General features: G+C 40.4%; 1 protein-coding gene across 2 annotated transcripts; it reads right to left on the reverse strand.

The window, feature by feature from the left end:
* Positions 1 to 1,097: 1,097 nt before the first annotated feature.
* LOC145450307 (uncharacterized) lies at positions 1,098 to 16,651 on the reverse strand. 2 transcript variants are annotated; one of them, XM_080328819.1, is made up of 8 exons: positions 16,509 to 16,650; positions 11,094 to 11,231; positions 3,743 to 3,796; positions 3,288 to 3,408; positions 3,027 to 3,201; positions 2,793 to 2,925; positions 2,583 to 2,731; positions 1,098 to 2,521 (listed from the first exon to the last, which is right to left on the reverse strand). In XM_080328819.1, the coding sequence occupies exons 2-8, from the start codon at positions 11,176 to 11,178 to the stop codon at positions 2,111 to 2,113; spliced, it is 1,128 nt and encodes a 375-aa protein (XP_080184945.1). In that variant the 5' UTR covers positions 11,179 to 11,231; positions 16,509 to 16,650; the 3' UTR covers positions 1,098 to 2,110. The 2 variants fall into 2 exon arrangements, with proteins under 2 accessions (XP_080184945.1, XP_080184946.1); XM_080328820.1 differs by lacking the exon at positions 3,743 to 3,796 and having other exon boundaries at positions 16,509 to 16,651.
* Between the last annotated feature and the right edge of the window lie 7,849 nt (positions 16,652 to 24,500).

Raw genomic sequence — 24,500 nt, forward strand, 5'->3', positions numbered from 1 at the left:
ATCGCACCAGCAATGAAATAAAAATATACTAGTGAGAATATAACTTTATAATTAGCATGGTGAAATATAAATGATAAAAAGTTTATTGGAGTCCCTGCATAAATTAGATATTTACTGCGCATTTTTTCAATATTTTAAATACGATTGTTTACCATTTCGCGGGCCGCATGCGGCCCGTGGTCTGTAGTTTGCCCACCCTGTTCTAGGGTGACCATATACGTCCTCTTCTAAGAGGATTAATTAGTCCTCTTTTTTGACTTTTTTGAAAGTGTCCTCGGAGGACGCCCAAATGTCCTATTTTTTGAGATTTTTGGTTAAATATAGGGGCAAATCCGACTGAGATACAGTAAACCAGCACAGACGTAACGCTCCGCCGGCGGCTATTTCGGGAAGAAAAGGAAAAACTGCATGTCGGGAGTTCAGCCGGAAAGTTGTACTTTTTTTAGTCAACCAACCACAAAGTCGGTGGGGTTGATGATGGGGGTGTCTTCGAAAAATGAAGTCGTATTGAATCGAGCGAAGAAAATTTCAAGATTAATGAAAATCTCTCAAAATTTCGAGAGTTGTTCGCAAATTCAATTTGCATGTCGACGGCCGCTAACACATACTAATGGAATTACGAGTCGACGGCCGCAGGTTGGCCACCCCTTGCCTAGGCGATGTAAAGAGGAGGCATGCACATTGCACACTGAATACCTGCATACTGCATATCCATTATCCACATTCAATTCAAAATACAAACAATTTCTACTGCCTCAATATTGTCAGCACTAAAGTTCACCGGACCACGACCTGACATATCGATCTCGCTATCAGACACATGCCACCTCTCTTTTCCGCCTGTGCTTTCATATTATCTTCTTTTACTTTTCATGAAGTGTGCAATTCACACTGTGCAGCGTGCATGCCTCATTTTTACATCGGCTAATCCAGGTGGGTGTCTGATTTCAAAGACTAGGCTATTCAACGTTGTTTCAACACTTTCCTATCTTTTTATTGTATCGCAGTCTTGTGGTGAATTAAATGATGAAATTGGTAATACTAAATTGAATTGAACTGGATATTAGCCAAACACAATAAAAATATCAAGCCTAACAAAAATTTCATCCGATTTTATTACGAAGTTAAATTGATGCAAATAAGATAGTATTTCCATTTCTTTCGAACCGAAATACAGAAAGCGTAGGAATTGTCTCCCCTGGAGACAGTTTGCCCACCTCAGGGTCAGAGAAATTTAACGAGGAGACTTGGAGTCGCAGTGCGAAATTAGCTGGAGTCAGATTCGCAAATTTTCATCATATGACAGTCAGGGGTCGCATAAAATGTCGGATTCAGATTCGCACCAGTGGTATAGAATCGTCTCACGATATTAGCATTAATGGTTGCTGACTTTTTGAAACAGAACCGGCTGAAAAAATATGAGTTTTGTGACAGGACCGGTGGACAAATAATTTCAATCTCACGATTGCGGTTCTATACCAATACCGAGAATGGACATTACAGAGCATGTCATTACCGAGAATGGACATTTCTGAGAATGGCCACCACTGAGAATGGACATTGCCGATAATGTATATTATGGAATATGCACGCTGCCGAGAACCTAGCGTACTAATGTCCATTCTCGGTGGCGCCATTCTCGGTGGTGTCCATTCTCGGTAATGGCATTCTCTGTAATGGTTTTCTCGGTATGAACGGACACCCACGATTGCGTATGTGAAATAGGCTTTCCCCAGAAACGGCATACAAGTACGTTATTTTACATTCCTTGTAGGGTTGTAGACGACGGAATAAGGGTTATTCTCCGTGTCTGGTAAGTTGAAGTTTTATTCACAGAGCTCTACTAGCCAGGAAAAGTCTGCAGATTCAATTTTGATGGGCACTTAACCGAATGAATTCTGTATTTACCAAATGAAGTAAAGTAATTGTAAGTTTAGGATTTTGACAAATGTGATGCTAACATGAAAATGGCGCGACAATAAAGCCATGGAGGTAAATTCACCGTTGAAATATTCCTTGCCCTCAAATGCGGTGTGGAAATTTCAACCAGTATCAAGCTTCCTCGACAGATTTGTGAATCAAGTAGTATCTACGAGATGAAATCAAGCCACTACGAACCACTCTTTTTGCGGGTATTACATTGAAAGGATGGACCGAAAAATGAATTCCTAGTATTAGAATTGTTTCGCTGATGTCGTTGAAGGGAACGCTCGTACTCGTCCGGTAGCCATCGACGCGTAGGGCCATCGTCGCTTCCCCTTGATGGCGACGAAGAGTATAAGGGGGGAAATTCGGAACTGTCACTCATGTTCCCGCGTCGGTAGAAACTGTGTTGAAATTTTTTGTCCCTCTGCCTTTTCGTTTTGAGTTTGCGGTTACTGTACGATGGTCGGCTTTTGTAGCCTTCGTCTTCAGACGTGGTGAGGTAATCGGTCGAGCCGCTAGGTGACGGCGGAGTCACAATTCGCTGCGAAGCTTGATTGACGGGGAAAACCGCGATCGGGGGTTCCACATATTTTACCTGCAAATTTACTAAAAGTGAGCTATGTGAATGATGAAACTAGACCATCATCTGTCAGTACCTCCACCTCTTGATAAAATAGGTTTGCATGCTTGCTTCTGGATTCTTTTCGTCGTACAAAACAAATGATTGTTATAACCCCGCTAACGATGATACATCCCAGCAATGCTAGCAGGATAGACAGCATGATAACATAGTTGCTTGACGATTCTAAAAAGATATATGACATAAGTCAGGATTATACGATGAGCACCTGTGTTGGTGTTCTCACCACCACGTTTGCTTTGTAATAACGTAGATTTCGTGGTAGGCTCGGTATTGTCAGAATTGTTTGTGGCAGCAGATGTGATAGAAGAGGTGGTAGGACTTTCTGATTTTTTTGTGGCGTATGTTGTATATCCGGCCTAAATGACGAAAAATATGCTTAAATTATTTGAGAGAATCCTATTTACTTTAATACGGATAAAATCTTGAAACATACCAAATCGCGTATAACACAACTTACCACAGAGCAGCTGCAGCAGAGGACCATGATCTCGAAATCGTTGCAATAATATGACTTTTCTTCGCTTTCGGGTGGCATGAAAGGCTTCGACGTGCATGTCAAACCGGTATTCACGTCACACACGGTGTTTCGTACGTTAAGAATCGCGAACGGTATTTGCCATCGAAGCTTTTCCCTGCGAGGAAAATTGGTAGTTGCGCCTTTAGAACCGACCGATGCAACTCCCGTTTGAAAGGTAGGCGATATGTTTTGTTTATATACCTGCACTTAATTTTTTCAGGACTTTCGCAAAAGTTGTATTCCTTCCGTAGGTTTACGTATGTAGTGTCATCACCAACCACGGGATTATAATCATTGTTGTTCATCCACGCAGTCCAACCACCTGGAAAACATGTACACTGTGCAATGTACACACCGCGGGCAGGGGAGCGGGAAAAAGCACACGAAACTCATTTCGCAATGCAGTAGAGGGCAGAGTGATATCGAGTAAACTGGAGCGAGTACTGAGCAGTATTTATTAATTTGCGGAAATCGAAATTTAAAAGTATGTTTCGACTTTCGTAAGACTGTAGGATTAAAAAAATTGCCTTAATTTCGAGTGCTAATAAAATTCCGATTGGTTCCAAACAAGATGCACGATAATTCCAAACAAACGCTAATTTGAAAGAAAACATTCAAAACGATCTTGTAAAACCACTAAAACATTTAGCACTTACATAGGCAGCCCTCTTCATTGTACTCATCTGGAGGGATTTTGTATTCGCGTGGTTCTAAATTAAAATAATACGAATCATTAGGTATTTATACAAAATGACTTAAGAAATATTAGGCTTAAATATACTTCACGTTAAGGAGCAACAAAACTCCGTATTTATTATTCCACAATCTTGTTCTTTTCTGATCCCATACAGATCAAGGAATCTATTCAATAGTGACTCAGATTCGTATGGAAATTATGCGACCATGAGTAGAGAGTATAGTGCGCAGCGGATCGACAAATTCTCTGGTCCGATTCCAATCCTGTTTTTCAATTCTGTGGTCCGACTCCGGCCGTATCAGGAAAAGTACTGATCCGACTCCGGACCAAAATGAAAAAGTCCACGCTCCGCCCTACACGGTACGGTGTAACGGTGGTTCCGTGATTTTATAAATATGGCTGGTTTATTTTCGCAGTGGCTTGGCGGTTACTTGCGTGTGGTTGGTTGGTTGGTAGTTAATGCTAGTCAATAAAGATTGGTAGTTAATGATAGTCAATGAATATTCTGGCCGTATCAAAAAAGTACTGATCCGGCTCCGGCAGTATTAGAAAAGGCACTGATCTGGCTCCGAACCGGTTCCGGCCAAAATCGAAAAAATCCGGGCGGAAATCCAGTCCGGCTCCGGTCCATACTCCGCACTAGTAGAAAGTCAAGCTCCGAATTCAATTTTTAATCACGTTTCACAAAATCAAATCTACATTTTCAATGAATTTTCTATGAAAAATATTATAAAGAAGAATTTTCAGTGTCATTAAACTCAATGTATCGACGACCTTGAGTGTAATGAATAGTGTTTCATAGAACTGTGTAACGTACAGCTGGTTGTCTACGGCTTCTCTTGAATCGTGTTTTATAGAACTGCGTAGCGTGCAGCTGGTTGTCTGCGTCTTCTCTATATGATGCATGTCCGTAGAAACGCAGCATACAAACATTAAAAATGCATTTTTGTTGATGTGTGAGGTTTGGGTCGAAAGATGTCAATAAAAGTCGGATTTTGGTCACGTTCTAAAAAGTCACTTCATTACACCAATTGAACTTGTTCATGATATTTTCTCAACTACGTAGCAACACTTCGTGGAAGTGGATCCAACAATTACGGACACAGACATTATAGTATTTCAGCATCAAAAATTTGGTGTTGAAGTATTTGTAGTATATGCGAATAAGACTACTTAAACCTATTTGACTACTGTGGAAAAGTAGCAGTACATGGTTGCTGATGAACTCTAGGTCTTATGGAGGCGAAATAGTTGTGTCGAGCTTGAGAAGTGATAGATGAGTGGAAAATAGTTTTGGAACCACTGTGTTAGACGTTGTCAACCTTGTCAAACTTGTTGCCATACCTAATATAAACTGATGCCACGATACGAATCCCGGAATACGATTCACTGGTCACATTCGTCAGTTGCTAAGAATACTATTCCATTCTAACTGCTATGAGAGTATAATTCACTGTAAGCGACGTTATTTGACTGAAATTGCATGAAGGGAAAAAGGAGTGCCGAAATCATATGCGTAAAGATTAAAGAATGAATACTGTTTGAGCGTTGTAAGGATCAGTTTTTCTGTGATCTAGATCCAATCCTGTTTCGATGAAATGGAATCCTGATTTAAATCGGACCCGGTTTGCGTCTTCCATGTTAAAATCCGGATAAAAATATCAAGCTGAAGGCTAAGCATCTATTGCCCCTGTGGTAGATATTTTTGTAATTATACCTCTGTAATCAATTGAAGTTTACAATTAGGATTCGTATTAGTTGTGAAGCAATGTGGAAATATGGCGCGCATTCTCCTTTACAAGACGTCGCCACGCTCCCTCTGAGGTTGGCAACTGAATACTGTAGCATGGACACAGGTAAAATATCAATATATTTCAAATAAAGCAATCATATTCATCAGAGCTGTGAGCAGTGTAACAGTAGGCTATCGATCGTTCGTCGGTAAAAAGCGCGCTTCGGCGTAGACGATGATCTTATATCAGTGGTCGGGAACCTATGGCTTGCGAGCTATGTATGGCTCTTTTGGGTATAAGATATGGCTCTGTGACATATTTTCAATTTTGTACTTAATTTTATCGATATTGCAGCAATTTGTTTGTAAAATTTCTTAACGGCTAGAATAATTATACTCGTGGTGGCATAAACATGTGTTTGACTAAGTTTGAGAGGTCAAGACAATGGCGTATCCAGGGTTAACGGCTTGGACCCCTTTACAAAATCTTCAAATTCAAGTTGCTGTAGCGCCAGTGACCAATATCAATCGCGAATTCGATGTACTCGGCATCGCCCGCTGCGTCATCTTGGATGGCACCACACGTCGGTTGATCAAAGAGAATAGCATGACATGGGGACGCCTGTGTGACGATCTAGTTTTCAAATGCACATTGTCTTCCTGATTTACGCCGAGAAATGAACTGCCTTGGAAGTGACATTTTAGTAACAAATCAAAATTACAAACAACGCTTTGCCACCCTCGTTCTTCGTTGATGAGTGGCTTTCTAGTACTGCCGTTGAAATTTAGGCGTGAAGTGCAACGTTTATGTTACCGCCGAATTGAGAAGTCGATCAATATTTAGATTAATATCAATTATTATAAATTCTCAACTATTTACGATGAATTGCGCTGCCACAGGATGATTAGTAGCCTAACAGTTTTTACAGAGAAATATGGCGCCCACGATTTATCCCATGCAGGTGTGACAGCACACCCATTAGGGGTGTATGTGATGATATAGTTACTATTGTGATGGTACTGTTATTTCTAGGGCCGCCAAGTGTCTAGCACCGACTCCGTTGCATGGACACTTGGTGGACCCCATGACAATGCATGCTCTCCTCTTGTCTGAACTGGCTACCGTGAGGACGTAGAAATGAAGCTGTCTAAAAACTATTGTGAATCTCTCTACATCGACTATATTAGGAGGTCTTTCACACAGGGAGTTGGAATTTGTACTACCATGGCGCCATGAGTTTTCAACTGTGACGTAACAATTGATTGACATGTACGGCTCTTTTGGAGTTAAAATGGAAAATGTAGGGCAAACATGGCTCTTCAGACGAAAAATGTTCCGAGCACTGTCTTATATGTATACAACATACAAACGAGTTACGCTCAATAGGCTCCACAGGTCGTGATTGGCGATGGTGATTAACCCTGAACGCTAACCCGAATACATTATTACATATATAGCCAGTGCCAGGTGCCAAATTCACCAAGCGCTGAATTCAACATGCAAAATTCACTAACTGCCGTATGCAATAATTCACGCTCATATTCAGTATGCATCGATTTCATATTAATATGCGCTATGACATTTACAATGCCAACCATTTGAGGACTTGAAAGATTATCTTCAAGTCACGGATCAATTCACATACTCTGTCAGAGTCACCTCAGGGCATTTTGGGGTAGTGACTGGAGTCAAGTCAAGTCAGCGTGATTCGAGCCTGACTAAAGTACCCCCAACACTGTTACAAACACAAGTGACAAAACACACACGTGTTTATATCAGGTCAAAACAACAATCTGTTCCACAGGCCTAATTTCAGCAAGACTAAAATCTCCAGCAATTTAGTTGATTACTCTGATTCTTATCCGTATCTTGAAGTACCATCAATAAAACGACGCAATGATGGACCAATCGACATTGTTGCTTTGATATCGGAAACGCCTCCACGCTGAGAGTAGGACGCGTGCGCTAATGGGGATTGGTACATAGCGCTATTACGGTAGCCGCTGGCTGCTTCGAAACCAATAACGGGAATGTGAGTGACTGTCTTGGGTATGTAAATATATGCGTAGTGAGTAGGAGTATCTTGCTGATTACATTAACGCATTTTGTAGCGATCTGAGAAAATTTTACTAGTGCCTTGCCCCTTGATATGTTGGGATATAAATTTAAACCGACGCCTCGCGCGCATTTTTGTCGCTAATTGAATCTCTTGAACATAAATATTGCACCCTAACCTTTATTCTAGCAGCCGCGTACCGTGCGGTAACATCTGCGGGGATGGCGAAATGATACGAAGGAAATAAATCAAGAATAAAATACGACATTTACGCCACGGACGCTTTATGCCAAATTGATATTTTATTGTTTATTATTATTAATTTTATTTTCTCATGCATGCCACACTGCAGCTGTTCCTGTGCTAGGAAAAAATCGATTAAAGCCACAGACTCGTCGTGCGAAGATTAATAGCAAATGGAATGATATCACTCGCTATGGCAGCCTTTCTGTAACGTCGTGGATACTGTAGAGACGGTTACATCAAAGTCGATGAAGTCGCAGGCTATTCCACACTAGCAATTTAAATATACATTATTCATAAATCCATAGGTCAAGTGACCAAGGATCAAGAATCGTGAAATATTGCGTTACTTACGCATAGTATACATCCGATTCAATGTTATATATTTCTATTTCAGCAATTTGAAACCACAGTTGGGATCACGAAATAGGTTTGGCCTCATTGATCGTGTGGCGAGATAACGTAGTGGAGGTTTACCAGGCTCCTTCTCGCCATCTCATCTGTATAAACCAGTGATTATCAAACGGTGGCCTTCTTGCGGCTCTGATTGACCTCTAAATATGCCACAAAAATATAATTGACGACCGTTTTTGTTTGTTTCTATGAATAGCTATAGCCAATTTCTGTATATGAATGCTATAATGTGGGATATTAGATATGTCTGAAACCATCCAAGGCCGCTTCTGAGAACCAGGAAAGAGAAATCTTGCAGACTAGCGTCAAACACATGAATGAATATACCCGTAAGACAAGGATATATCTTGATTTCTGCGGGCCATAGACCTTTATGTATCGTCTCTATAAATTTCAACATCAAAGTAACATCTCATAGTCAAGTATAAATTGCAATAAATCCAATATTATCCAGCGCATAATCCCCCGCAATCTTGTGTTGGAAGAGCTATCACATAACGACATACGACAATAGATGCTGTAGCAATGATATGCATTTTCAGTTTATTTCAATGTATAGCACTCACCAATTTGCGTCTATCATTACCTAAATAACAGGTATAGAATCTGTAGAAGCCTATATGTACACATATTGTACATGCTTTTGAATTAGCTGGATGATGAGACCCAGAGGTAGGCTAGCTGACTATAAATTTTCGTTATAAGTAGCCTACTCAAGTGTTTTCATTCGGATCCATACATACTCCTAAGTTTAAAATGCGGCTCCGACATCCAAAAAGGTTGGGAAGCACTGGCGGAAACGGTGTCTTATTAAAGCGTAGCAGTGGGCCGTGCTACAAGTCGGCAGCTAAGGAATAAAAAAGAAAAAAAAATGCTTGGTGTAAATCAGGGCTGTAACTAAGTCGCAAGGCTCCGAGTCACAAGTCAATCTCACTTTCATAGTTTTGACACAAGTCAAGTCGAGTCATTTTCAATTCACCACCTAGTCCAAGTCATCGAGTAGTGGTATTACGACTCAAGTCCGAGTTCAAGTCATTGTGTTGACTGCTCAGTTCCCAGTTAAAATCTTGTTAAATCCACTTTTTATAGTCTATTTGGTGATATCGAATGGTTTGGATTTGTAATATACTATTTTTTTTCACTTTTAGCAGTTTTTGGTCGCATTTTCAAGTACCAGGACTAACAGACAAAGTGTGATTACTTTACTATTATCCGAAATTACAATGACATGTCGGTCTTAGACGTCTGACTCTCGAGTCATATGACTTGGTTCGAGTCATGCGCAATGACTCGAGTCCAAGTCGAGTCAATAAAAAGATTGACTCGAGTCGAGTCGAGTTATTTCCGTATTTTGATAAAATGACTCGAGTTAAGTCGAGTCATTAGAAAATCGTGACTCGAGTCATGACTCGAGTCATTACAACCCTGGTGTAAACGTAGGGTTACCATACGTCCTCCTTTAGGAGGATCTGTCATCCTTTTACAGGTTTTTGAAAATGACATCCGAAGACGACTCACAGTCCTCCTCTTTGACAATTCGTCATCCTTTACAGCTTTTAGAGCTAAGATGATGACTAGATTCGAGTAAAAATGGGCATAAAAGACGGTAAACAATAAATTCGTGGTTCGAACGTAAGTGACGACTTTTTTTTAGTGAACACTGAACACTACTAAATTTTAAGTAAAAGTGTGTAAATCGGCAGTCGATCGGAAAGTGATGACCTTTTCTTAGTCAACCAACCACAAAGTCGGGAAAAATTTACCATTTTTCCGGATTTTACTCCAGTATTGTAAGTCTGAAAATTTTGAAAAAATGTGCTCTTTTCACGATTCCAAAATATGGTAACCCTATATGTAAATGACCAAAGTAGTCGACAAACACCATGAATACCAACAACAACAATCCGCTGATCGTGGGCAAGATGAGCTGCATTAGCTACACCTAGAAGAGATTTGCTGCAGCATCCTGAGAGTACCTGCACGATTACAAATGCTACGATTTGGCTTTTCGTCCTTACGCTGGATCAAATCAAACGGTCAAGCTTGCTGTAATGGGCCTTCAAGCAATCTAGCTTATACCGGTACTAGGGTTGTCGGACGCAGACTTGGACAACTAGATAATTCTAGTTGTCTAATTTCCCTAAATTAGATCGAAATGCCAGTAATCTAACTCTATTCAAATTTGGAAAAGCTGAACATTTTCTAGTTGTCCAAGTCTGGTCGGACGCTATGTTGTTATTGATCTTGCTACTGTGCATTTCGTGATTGTGACGTATTTAAGCTCGCATTTCACGATTAGGGCTGGGCAGAATCGAGTACCTGACTGATTCGATTCTGAATCACGTGTTACGCTTCGAGTCGCGTATTCGAGTATCAATCATTATGGCGTCACTATGTAAAAGTTCAAATATGCACCTTTTATGCCACCACATAGAACATAATGCCTGTTATCCGTCACATTAAAGATACCTTGGTATTTTTTTACCATACCGATATCATTGAACTTCTTATCAATGTTGCTGGATGATCATGACTTCGGAAATGTGCTATTCCCAGTAACGTTCGTAGCTTTGTAATATGTCTCGTATACTGCGACATGGCCATTAAAGGTTTCAAGGCTTCCTCAGTGGAAAATAGTATCAAAATTATAATTCTCGTTACTAAATTAACTTTCAGTTGCGAGGAGCGCATAATTTCAGTACTCGAAAAAAATCGTCTTTTACTACTCGACTCTAATCATTAAAATTACTACTCGATACAGATTCGAGTACTCGAATCATTGTGCCCAGTCGTATTCACGATTCATCTTCCGGCTTCAATGTCAGCTGGCAGTCAACTTTCAGAAAAGTAATTTTACCACTCACTCATCGTCATAGCCATGGGCGAGGTGAAGATTGCGGAAATGAAGCATAGCGCGTGGAAATGCCATCGTATTCTTCCAATTGACATCGGGGCGCTTGTCTGCGAGCGGTAATTGATCGTATTGCTACATTAATATGTATCTGTAAATAGAAATAAAGATTCAAAACTGATCATGATCATTTTCCATGGACTGAGGATGCTGTTAGCGTATCCACGCAGTCAGCAGCAGTTTGGCAAGTAATAGAATGCCTGCTCCAGTGCTCAATCAGTAACTATTTCGAAAAGTGTGAGTATCTTATTAAGACTTCTGATTTCCGCAGCGCACTGTTCAAAATACCCCTGACCGATTCCAAGGCCCTGATCTATAACGATTATCATCATATCCACAGACCCAGCAAATGTCCAATTTAAACAGGAACGCGGGTCGAATAATACCGGCGGGTTTAGGCAACTGGCCTACTTCCTTATCTTACGTGACGGCGCCATTCATAAATGAACATCTGAAGTTTGATCGCAATCCTAGAATTATATGCGGAAACGCCCAAAGAACACAAGTACTTATACCAATGTCCGTTACGCAGGCCTCGACCCGCTAAAATTAACAATATGGACTATATATCATCGGGAATAATCAAACTCCAACTCCAAAATACATTATCGCTGGAATAAAGCATAATATGCTTAACCGCACCTTCACACCAACCCCTATATAGGCCTACTTAATTCGGAAGACAAACTTGCTCGATTATTTACATTACATTTAATCAACATCAACCAAACCTAAAACACGGACAACGCGTGTTTACACGGAACGTCTCCAACGAAACACTCGCGTTCTGGAAAACTAGTCGCGATCACAACTAGCACGCGTCCGTAATATGCAGGCCGTGTTATTTTTGGCATTTCAGAAACCAGATGCCAAAACTGCCAAAAATAAAAATTTGAAAATGCCAAAAATAAGCAATTTTTGGCATATGCCAAAAATAACACGGCCTGCCAAATAGTGTATTTCGTTCATCGTGTTGTGTTAACAGGACCGCGTTACAAGCGAGAAGAGCGTTTGTGACAGGCACGTCTCTTAATCTGGGTCCAGCCCACCCATTAGGGGTGAAAGCATGGTGTCCTAGATGGTGTGGGCACAGCGAGATTGAACGGCTGACTGCATTTGGTTTACGTCATACTTTCCATGTGTCCAAAGGCGATTTTACGACCATTTTTGACCGGCTTGTCGAGCGCTAAATATGATAAAACGGGTATCAATGAGAAGCTGCCGCAGTACTGATTATTAAAATATAAATTACATTCTGCTCATGGAACGGGAACCCCCAAAATCAACCACGATTTTTGCATCGTGATCGAGTTGAACATTAACATTGTGACGCAACAAACTGTCTGGCTATTTCTGAGCTGCATAGTTTCGTTTTGCCAGACAGTCTTGTTGCGTCAATGTTCTTAAACAAGCTAACCTTCCCAGGACTCTTCCATGCGAGTTGGTAATATTAAAGCCATCTGAAGTGACAAAAGTCCTCCGAAAATATATCGGTAGACTGAAGGAGAAATGATAGTCGGGTCGAATGTGTTGAGAGACAACACAGAAACTCCTGGAAGAGGATCGGGAAGAAAATTCTTTCATCGATGAGATAGATGGCACTGGCGAAGTGATCTCTTTTCATGATGCATGGAAGCCGATTCGGCCCTCCAAAGATTTTGAAGCTCTGAAAACCTTTTGTGGATGACTGGCAACATTCTTTCCCTCAACGGCTACTGTTGAAGCCGATATTTCCCAGATACGCTGGGCGAGAAATGAATTTAGGAGAAACTTAGCTGACCTGAGTTTGGAAGCACTGTTACAGTGCAAACGATTTAAGTCTATTCAACAGCTGTAACAATCAGCTGTTGAGCGTGTTTGTTAGGCTTTTCTTTCTTTTTTTCCTTATTGGCACCGATTCCGATGGATACTGCACATTTTGTGGTTTCGTTTGATATTATTAACCTATGAAATCGTTAGATTTTTTCTTCTTATTGTTTGTTGGCACTGATTATACGTGGATGCTGCACATTTTGTGGTGTCTTTTGACAAAATAGCCCAAATAAAGCGTTTTTGTGACTAATTCGAGGCTGAAACTATCTATTTAGAGGGCGATGCCAAAACTGCCAAAAATAAAAATCGAAAAATGCCAAAAATAAGTTATTTTTGGCAGTTTTGGCATATGCCAAAAATAACACGGCCTGGTAATATGGCAATTGAAATGTGATTCCATGCGACGTCTGATGATCCGCATACCCACGCAGCATAAACAAAGCTGCATCCTGTAATGGCCTCTTTCGGCCGGTGACAGTTCACGTCATTTACATTATCGTTTTCGTACAATTTGCTATTGAGTGTGATGACTTTATCGCCTACGCGCGCGAGCCGGTGTCGGCACTACGAATAACGTTACTATAGATGCTGCCGTGTGATGATGGATTATTTTGAGAGTTCCATTTCCCTCGGATAGTCGACAATGATAAAATCGCAACAACAGAGTGCAGGAATGTCGGCCATTCCGTTTTTCCTGACTATCTTTCGAATAATTGAAGATGACAAACCGTTAGTTAATAGTTAGTGCTATCGTAACTAATTTATTCCCCTTTCGACGCGGAAATATAATCGTTCTTGTCCGGCCCGTTAGTGTGCTTATTGATAAGCGGGCGAGAGATAAGAAAATTGTTTTTGAATTGCCGGATCTAGTTCAAATTCGCCTGTACCCGGTGCTGTGACATTATTTTTACCTCTCCTTCCACTTCTATTATTATATTTGAAGGCGCCTGTAGGCGGTAGGCCGGCCCGCAATTTAAGAATCCCCGGTGTGATATGAGTGAACGGGTGTGTGTCCACTGTACAGTGTACACGCTAAAGGATATTGGAATTGGTATTTTCGGAATACCAATCGTGAACGGGGTGCGATGGAGGTGTGAAAGAGCTACTACACATTGATATATGATGCCACGGAGTCGCTGTGTCGGAGTCGCAAAGAGGATTTTGGAATTGAAAAAGATCCGATCCGGATTCGGAAATTACGCACTCCGCTTATCTATGGCCTCAAGGCAATCGCGCATCAGTTTAAACTCCGCCATAAATATTCCAGAGAAGTGAGCTCGATACCACGATAACTTCAGTAAGATATGCCTGTCTAGTAAATAACTTTTCAAAGCGAGTACTTATCCTATTTGCTGATATTTCAAATCAGTTACATCTTCTATGCATCAAGTAATCACGGCATGCAATCGAGCTTTCCTGCGCATTTAGTCAGCGTGCACCACGTTGCAAGTCATGTAACGAATGAATCAATAATATCTACATGCGACTTATGATGTAGAAGTGGATCATGACAACTTGAGCCGGAGATACACAGTAAAATAATGATGGATTGCGCCTAGACGTTTTTTTAGGCATTCATAATCACATCATCCAAATATTTATGACTTCATTGCGCTTCTTACGCAGCCGGACGTGATTTGGTTTTAGCTACCTCTGCGATGTAGCCGTCGCAACAGATCCTCTTTTGCGTTCCATTGTGATAGGAATCTTATCATAAACATTAGCATTTTAAAGATATCGTACCAACAGTGCTCTCGTTTCAAGTGTCATACTAAATACATCTACATATATCTATGCAGTTCTAAATATTCGACAATAAACTATAAACAACCTGATTGAAATAAAAATAAAACGCGTCGACAACTCAATCGTAGGCATCAACACATGTACGTACATTATACAATGTACAATGTACATCTGGTTGCGGGTTGCCGTGGCTTACATATGTGCCTCAGTGCCACTGTAACGTCTGTAACACATTGCTAACTCATCCAGTTGGAATGGAAGACCGCTATTTACCTAGATTCGCTTTGAATTGTCATTTGTGACAATGACTGCTGAGTGACGGAGTGTCTACAGCAGGGGTCACCAACACGCGGCCCGAATTATTCTTCAAATTTTCTTTGAGCTATACGCGCCTTTCAATGCTAGTTGGTTTACGATTATTTTAATATAGTATTGTCCTTTGTAATCTGTGCTCTACAGTGCATATGCGATCAGCAAAGAAAGATCATGCGACCCATAAAGAAATATCAATTTGTAATTGTATTCTCCTCATCACGAAGGAAATTTGTTTTTGGCAGGCCTACGTTTGGGCGAATCCAATATATTTCCACTATACCGACAATCCTGATAGGACGTCATGAAATAACAGCAGGCAACAAAGGGGACTAATAACAATTGGCCCATGCAAAGATGCATCACAGTATTAATAACTTCCCTAAATTTTCGAAGACACCCCTGTATCAACTCTATACCGGTGAATCAGATCACATAGCCTGAAAAAGGATAAATATTTGATAGTAATATGTGAAACTAGACTAATATTAATGACGAAATTCACTTATGAATATGAAAAAATATACGCGCTTCGCGCGACTAAAGAGCGAATACCCGTGACTTTTCATGACATGACTAATAACGATTTAGGTGCGCCTAATAAGCCTAAATGAGTAGGAGTCCGGATTCCACTGGAAATGGACATGGACAGTTTAACGTGGGTATTTCGCCTTCAGTTAGTTCATTCAACTATGCACTGGAATGTGGCCGTAGGCTACAGAAGTGATTGAAATGCGGCTGTGAATAGCAATAAAGTTGGCCACCCCTGCTTTAGTTGCTGAAGAGTGTTGCCAGGGATCGTACGCAGCTTATAGTTCAAAATAGAATGAATTTGACGATCATGATATTTTTGTTGTATTTATATTTCTTCAATAAAATATTATTTCTGGTGTGGTAACTATGCTCGTCACCCATGGTTGAGAGCACAGCGTTGCACTGACGTAGAGTTATCAAAAACATGGTTGTTAAACTGCGTTGCCTATATTTATCTCGATATTGAAGATATGCGGCCCGCGGCCTCTACGAATTTTGAAAAGTGGCCCGCGACCCGTTTGAGTTGGCGACCCCTGGTCTACAGGTATGTTCTAACACTTAACACAGGACTGTCCATAAAATAGTTATACATGTAAAACAACCAATCATTTTCTATTAGGTGGTGACGTATCTACACAATCCATTACAAAGAGACTTCACTTTTATATGTTTTGGATCAATTGTTCATTCATCAACAGTTCACCAATGAAGAAGGACAATCCGAATCCGTACGCCTCTAAGTGACTTTACCTCTGAGTAGCTACATCAACAAACACCAAACATTCGAGACGTAGGCTACATAGAAAACAATATCGGCCACATCATTGGGTGTGCGACACTGTCGTATATAAGACCCACCATGACGTCGAGTACAAACCGTATGCTATCGGCCAATCCACCTGCATTTAGATTAGGATTATTCAAATCAGTATCAAGATTTCATTTCTTACTGATTCTTACTTACACTTAAATACATTACTGATTACATTTCTTCCACATCCTCCGACCAGCGCATAATAATCACGTAGTGCAGAATAATTTCCTTTAATGGAGTTTATTCAGACCGACCTCGAAGCATTTTCGCGAAAACAAAACTCACGACACCCGCGCGGCCTCAATAAAATGCGCGCACAATGCCCTGAGAATCTCAAAAGAAAACAATAAGTTAACCTCACTACAACGAATATACGTGCCCATCCTGGAGACGTGAATGGATAGGAAGGTAGCTAAACAAAAGCAGACTAGTATGGTACTGGACGACATAATGAAAGACATCGAGTGTATCATACGATTAGGAACATGTTGCGGTCATGTGAATAAACTGTGCTTGGCTGACATATATGCGTGCAGAATGGGCTCGCCGTTTGCTAACTCATCTTTCTTACCGCACACGACTCACACCAGCGATTCCATGGCGCTAGCGAAATCAATTAAATATTTTAGGGCAGTGTTGTTGATATCGTTGAAACTTCAATACTATGCTATTATCAATATTTATCAATATTATAACAATATAATATAATATAATATACTGTCAAGGTAAACACAGGAGCTGCGAATAACCGACTAACTTCACGGAATTTTACATGATTGAATATGTCAATCAATAATCTATATATAATTTTTGACTATATTTTCGCTCACATTATCAAAACCTCACATTACTACTTCCTGTACACTTCAACCACGTTTCATACTGTCGCCTGAGAGCGATGCCATCAGAGTTGTCGAATGACAACGGACAAAGATGAAATTATCGTATTTAAGCATTGGTAATGCCAAGTTCAATTATTATCATCAATTGAACTAACTGAACGACTATCTATACCCCACACTCTTGGAGCCTTAACAGCGTGATATACGCTTCATCGTCAGATTTTTAGTCCCCAAAAACTTCAGTAACTCATATACGCACTTTCTATTGGTTTCCGTGGTTTTATTATTGAAACGTGAAGCAATGTGGATTTTTTTTATTTCCAGTCACAAATGCATCCCGTATGACTTATCCGTCGGTACATATTGACTTAGCCTAGTTCGAGTCTGTATGATTATAATACCTGGATTATCATGGGTATGAGTAACAAAGTTGAAGACAATACGTAATCGATAACACCACTGAAATTTATATAACGACAGGTATAGACACTCTGTCGATATCCTGGCATTTATAAACTGTACGGGGAATTTTCACTTCGCAAGTTACCGACATGAAGCGGCGAATAACAAAGTTGAATTATATTTGATGCGTGCTTTTCCGGATAACGCGGACCGGCAGCGAGCTCCTAAATACAATTGATTCGAACTTACCTCGAATTTAAACAAATTCGTATGGCCGTTTGAACTTAAGTTCAAGTTCAAACACGTTCTTGTGGTATATGTTTGTTTTTCATGATTCAGCTAAAATATGGTGTTCCGCGAAGGGTTCCAGATTAGCGTAAGTGTTCCGCGGTTAAATTTGGGTTACGAACCACTGATATAGACCGACCTCCACGCCCATAGTTTCAAGCATGCAGGTGCAGGGTATGGTCGCCCAATTGGCCCTATGCTGTGTCTCGTGATCTATATCTTGTTTTCGTAACCGCATTCCTCATTTTCATATTTTCACTCTTGCATTTAGTCCTCCTTCATAGCCGTTTCGTCTATTGAAGCGGGGTTCTTCCCATCATTGTTATTAGTGTGGCATATGCGAATATCTGTGAATACGTTAATGTGACCAACCGACGAAAAAGTTTGCTCAATCCTGGTATATGGTTTCCGAAGTTTTGGAAACAGTCAATTATAGTAGCCTAATCCTTCGCTATGGAGAACTGCAGATTTCGAAACTATTATTTAAGCATTGGTTCTCAACCTTTTTTCTGCAGCTCCTATCTCAGACATTTACATGGTCTGATGCCCTCATAATTTCAGGATTGTGCTGGTCAACACAATTTTTGTTGACTTTGATCAGACAATTAATTTGGAATAAATTTGCCGCTGAATTAAAAAAATGACTTCCGTTTTTCTCTATCACGTCAAGTTTTTGGGTTAGGCACCAACCACATTGTCTCATAATTCACATAATAGCACTACTTTTATTATTTTGTGTTTATTGTATAAAACGTTTCAAAAGCCACAAGCTGTCGGAAGTGAATCAATAGATTTCAAATAAACATTTGCACTGCTTTATTTGGTTGATTTAAATTGATATTGCTTCTACAGGACAAATAAAGTGCGAGTTTCAGGGTACAAATTTACGCTAATAACCCATAATTCTGTAGATTGTCAAGTTTGATACTCGAGCAATAGTCAGCTAACATATGTAAGCTCCAATCTACTCTGGTACCTTAGTCCCATCATCTTCAGATGTTGGGGGACATTTTCTCCTTGCCCATCTCTGACAATGTCAAGGTTTTCAGGTAAATTATTAATTTTTTTAGCTTTTTTGAATGTCTTCTGTCTGACATAATCATATGGCAGTAGCACATGTGTATCAGGGCTACATGTGCATCCTTATGGTCAGACCACTAAGATAACACGATATTTCAAAGCTGACACATGATCCAATCGCGATCTTGATTTCAATGTTTCTGTATTATTCTTAATGTTTCTGTAATCTGTAAGTGTTACTGGACCTGAGACATTCCATTTTGGATAATGCCACACTTTAGGAACCCTTTTGAGCTACCTATAGGCATTTGCCATTCACTTGAGTTGTAAATCGGGATTCCTAACTCCTCCAGTAATCCATGGTAACAGTATCATGACAATGCCGGTATCACGGCAATACACAAAGCTACCGAAAGTAGGCCTACGAAAAAAGGCTGTTTCTCCTGATCGAAAGTGGGATACCTTCTCTACCTTTCCTAGCAATCTTTTCTCACAGCGTAAGGATGATAAAAGTTCCGAAGATTTCTATTCGAAGTCCCAAAGCTTATGTCAGATCAATAACTTGAGTTGATGGACTACTCTACGTTCTGAATCATCTCCGACTTCAAAATCCTCATCATTAGCCTGGTATCCCTAAGATCTTCATCTTGATCCAAATTATCGTGGGTATATGAGTTTCAAGTTACACTGGATAAGCTGAACGGAGCATTGAACCTATAGCTGATAGTAAATGTAATGTTCATTTTTCTTGCCATATCCTGCAGTTTGCATCAAATAGGCCTATGTGCAGGACCGTAACAGCACTTCGTCAGCCCCCCAAAAACATTGGTCTTGGGCCCCCCATAGGGTGATAAACCAAACATTCAGTGGTCAGTATTTTTCATGGGATTCGTTTTGTCATATGAAACGTAAAATCAATTTGATAAGGCCCTGGTACACAGGGCAGTGATGACAAACTGGATTTTGAAATAAATACCATCAAATCTATTTTCCTTGCCATTGGCTATCCAGACCATATTGTCAAAGTAACTATTGAACGTAAAATACAAGATTTCCATAAAGATAAGCCGTTTGGACCGAGAAGGTGCCCAGTTTATTTGCATCTCCCGTGGATAGGTACAGCTTGTCACAGGTTTGAAAAACAGATTAAGACCTCTGTGAGTGATTGTTTTCCACAAGTGGAACCCCGTGTCATATTTACTACGAAATCTTTACTACCAGCAACGCGTAAGGATGTGCTACCAGCGATTGATCAGAGTAACATAATTTACCAATGTACGTGCCGATACGACAGTCGGTATGTGGGTCGCACATCTCAGCGCTTGCGACAAAGAATTTGTCAACACGTCCCTCGTCAAATTAGGAATTCGCATGGTGATGACATGGCTTCTCCATCATCACAGTCCCTAGTTACCATGCGTGATTATGACCTAGTAACAGCATGTAATTCTGCCATTGGACAGCACCTCTTGAAATACCCAGAGTGTGCAAAACATTACAATAACAATCAGTTTTCCATAGTTGCTCGTGGTCGTTCTCTTTTTCATTCAAAGGTCTTTGAATCAACCATTATAAAGCTGCAAAAACCGATCCTCTGTCGCCAGAAGGAACATCTCTACACGCTGGGAATATTCCATTAAGCGATGTTGTGTCGTTCGGCTGTTTTACAGCTGATTTTGTGTGCGTTGTACCGTAACCGTGCGTTGTTTACTACCGTTCGCGACTCTGTGTACTTGTCATGATTACGTCACAACGACGAAATTCTTTCTATATTTCGAACTTGGTTAACCTCATTTACAGGCGGCCCCTCCTGAAGAGGGCCAGTCGAAAAGCTTCGAGTGGAATAAATTTGCAATATGAACGTATATTGTTTGCTGCAATATTGAAGTTCTGTACTACGAAAAGCCGATTGTATTTTCATTTGAACAAGACACAGACAATGTACAATGCGATAAGACACTATACAATAGGGTGGGCAAACTTTTGAGCTCGCGGGCCGCATTCAACATCTGAGTCCATTCGCGGGCCGCACTATATAAAATTGGGATTATAAACCAAAACACAATATTGGTATTTGATTACATAGCGAGGACATGGATATAATCTATATGCTTATTTTAGGGTTACCATCAGGGCTTTGGAGCAGCCGTAAATTCAAACTGCTCCAGCTCCGGAGCTTTCTTCTATCATACATTAGCTCCGGCTCCAGCTCCGGAGCCGCATTATTACCACTGCTCCGGCTCCGGCTCTGAAATTATCGAATGGGGCTGTTCCACTTCATTTTGAACACGCGGTGGCGACAAAGGTAACTCGACCCAAATCTGTTTTGTTGCTATATACTTTACTATGGGACTGGACTAAACATCGACCAAATTTCGTCTCTTGACGTACAACGAGGATGGTGAAAGTATCCATATCAACTTAAATCATCCATATGGATATCAAATAGCTGTTAGATGACGAAATGATGCTATTTCTTCGCGTCTTGTCCTCGTGATGAAAGTGCTGAAATTATGATTCTATCCTTATCACCAACTGCAATGGTTCTATCATTGTCATTTTCGCCATTTAGCGCCCAATACTACACCAGGTTGGAGTGGGTTCAACACAAACCCTTTCTAGATATATTATTACCTTAACTAAATAGCTGTCTGGTTGAAAGACTTAATGTCCTTCCAATACCTTCCTATTCTTCAATCTCATCACTATCTGTTGGTTTTTTAAATGATAAAATACTAATAATACCAACTTGATCTCATCCTTTCTGATGATTGACAATTAAACAGTGTACCAGTAGTATTGTAGCAGTTATAATACTAATAATACCAACTATATAGATCTCATCCTCTCTGATCATTGACAATTAAAGGATGTACCAGTTGTATTGTTACCGTTATTTTGTTGCATAAAATGGAACGGTTATAAACTGAAGTAGCAAAGCGTATATAGTCTATAAAGCAAAGGTTCTCGAATATTTTTTTGCCCGACCCGAAAATAAATAGTATGGTAAGCACATAAACATTGGATTATAACATTCTAAGCAACGGATTTATGCATGCTCATTATTACACATAACATAATTCTTAGGAAGTAGGAATGTCAACTTGCTATTTGAGAAGCCCATGTATGGGACTGAGACAAAAAGCAAAATACTATGGTGTAAACCAAATTGATACAAATAGAATTACCATATCCAAGAATTGTAAAACACAAATATGAGCTTGTGAGCCTTGGTCATTTTTGATCATTGAGTATGTACTTGAAAATCTTGAAGGTTGGAGCAAAGTTCGTTGTGCTACCAACATAATAGGTATCAGATAATCAGATACGTATAATAAGAGTCCATGTAGTGAGCAACCGACAATAGTCCTGTTTTGTTGAAGCACCGGTAATATGAGATAGTTGTCTTACAACTAAGCCTGATTGCCAAGTCTTTCAGTTGGAAGTACACAAATGACGCCATGCTTTCAATATCCGACAGTGCTGAGTGTTCAGGATTTATAATTGAAATGATGGTTGCTTTACACTATCAACTATAGAGTATGCTTCTTTCGATAACGGGTGAATCTCTGTAGATTCAGCTATCCCCTTTTCCGAATTGTTGAATTGTCAGAACAAGATGCCGTGACTGATGACTTGTACGGTCTATTCTTTTGCAACAGCTTTTGACACTGACGTCTCTTCTGCAACCTCTTTCATTGAAAACAGAATAGATGAGACTGCCTTGACTGAAGTTTCATCAGCTTCATTGTAATTCAAACGCATGATTTTTATATGTTGTAGGACCTCACAGCAGCAAATGTACAATGTACATAGCATAATTTTCCACAACACACAACACTCTCATGGGGGTACTGATTTACTGCAGCGGAAGCAGGATAAATCATGCTGGTGAAATGATATTCTGCAGACTACTTTTCCAGGAGAGGACCAGGCATTCATACCTCTTCTTCGTGAACGGAACCCATCCTCCTGATAACTTTTTGTTTCTAATTGATGCATCTTCTGCGATCAAATGACCGTCATCCTTACACAATGAGGCATATAACACTTGCCATATCAACGACTCTCGGAAAATTTACAGCAATGTACCGGTAAGCTGCAACCTGCCAGGTGCCAATGTCCAGCACGAGGACAAGACGCCAAGAAATAGCTTCATTTTCGTCGGCTAACAGTTATTTGATATCCATATGGATGATTTATATTGATATGGATACTTTCACCATCCTCGTTGTACGCCGAGAGACGAAATTCGGTCCATGTTTAGTCCATTCCCATGGTAAAGCATACAGCAACAAAACAGATTTGGGTCGAGTTACCTTTGTCGCCACCACGTGTTCAAAATGAAGTGGAACAGCCCCATTGGCCTGTCTATATCAGGGGTGGCCAACCTGCGGGCCAAATGTGGCCCGCGAGAGAGTTTTGCGTGGCCCGCGAGGTCATTTCCTATTATAATATCGAAAATGAATTGCTTCTTAGATTGTGAACTTGCAATGCCAACTAAAAGTTACAAGTCTGGCTGCGACACTTGGGATGTTGATGACTAAAATATCAGTTCCGACGCATTGGCAGATCTAGGGTCCAGTCACATTTTCAGTAAATCGTCGCGCATTACAATAAACTAAAATAGTAGTGAAATTTTTCTTCACGCTTCGCGTGTTTAATTGTCACACGATTTCTTGCTCGGTAGCCTACCCCTACTGAAAATGAAAATAAAACGCCTAATTTACCCGATTGAGTCTAACTGTATTCGCAATTACGGGAGAAAGTATTTTCGCGTTTGCGCACGCATAAAGATCGTCGACGGTGAAATGTAGGCACGAAATGATTGTCGCATATTATCGGAGACCTTCGATATCGATGTGGCCAGACGCCGAATAGTCGTGTCCTTGCAAACTGAGCCTAGCGGGCGGTATACAGTAGACCCGCAATATACTCATTACTCAAGTAATACTAATATTGACCTAATTTATTCATAAACTTTGAAAATTTTACCCGCTTGGTGCGGCTAGGGGACCACGCACTCGTTCGTCAATTACATGTGCCCCTTTAGCCGAAAAGGTTGGCCATTCCTGGTCTATATAGATTACTAATCTAGCAACGATGTAGCAACGAAGACATAGGTGCTGCCGTGCCAGCTTGTGACGTCATAATGAATACTTGTCAATACTTCTCAGCCCATGTAATCAGATTCACCGGTAGAGTTGACGAAGGGGGTGTTTTGAGAATTTAGGGCAAGTTATAAATCATTATGCATCTCCGGGTGGGCAATTGCTGTTAGTCACTTTGTTGCATGCTGTTATTTCTTGACCTGCCATCATGATTGCCGGTATAGTGAGGAACACACGATTCCGAGTTGGTATTGCTATAGGAGGCGCATCATTTTCCTCTGCTTTTCGCATCTTTGTGGGGCTCTGATGGCAAAGAGCGCTACTATATTAAAATCGAAAAATGAAGTGAAATTGAATCGCGCGCAGCGCGAAGAAAGTTTCAAGTCTAACTAAAATATTTCAAGAAATCGGGAGTCAATTCACAAATTCAAATTGCATGTCGACGGCCGCCAACACATACTAGTTGAATTGCGTGTCCA

This window comes from Botryllus schlosseri, chromosome 11, assembly GCF_051294905.1.
Source record: "Botryllus schlosseri isolate E-star chromosome 11, Bs_hap1, whole genome shotgun sequence".
Classification (NCBI taxonomy): Eukaryota; Metazoa; Chordata; class Ascidiacea; order Stolidobranchia; family Styelidae; genus Botryllus; species Botryllus schlosseri.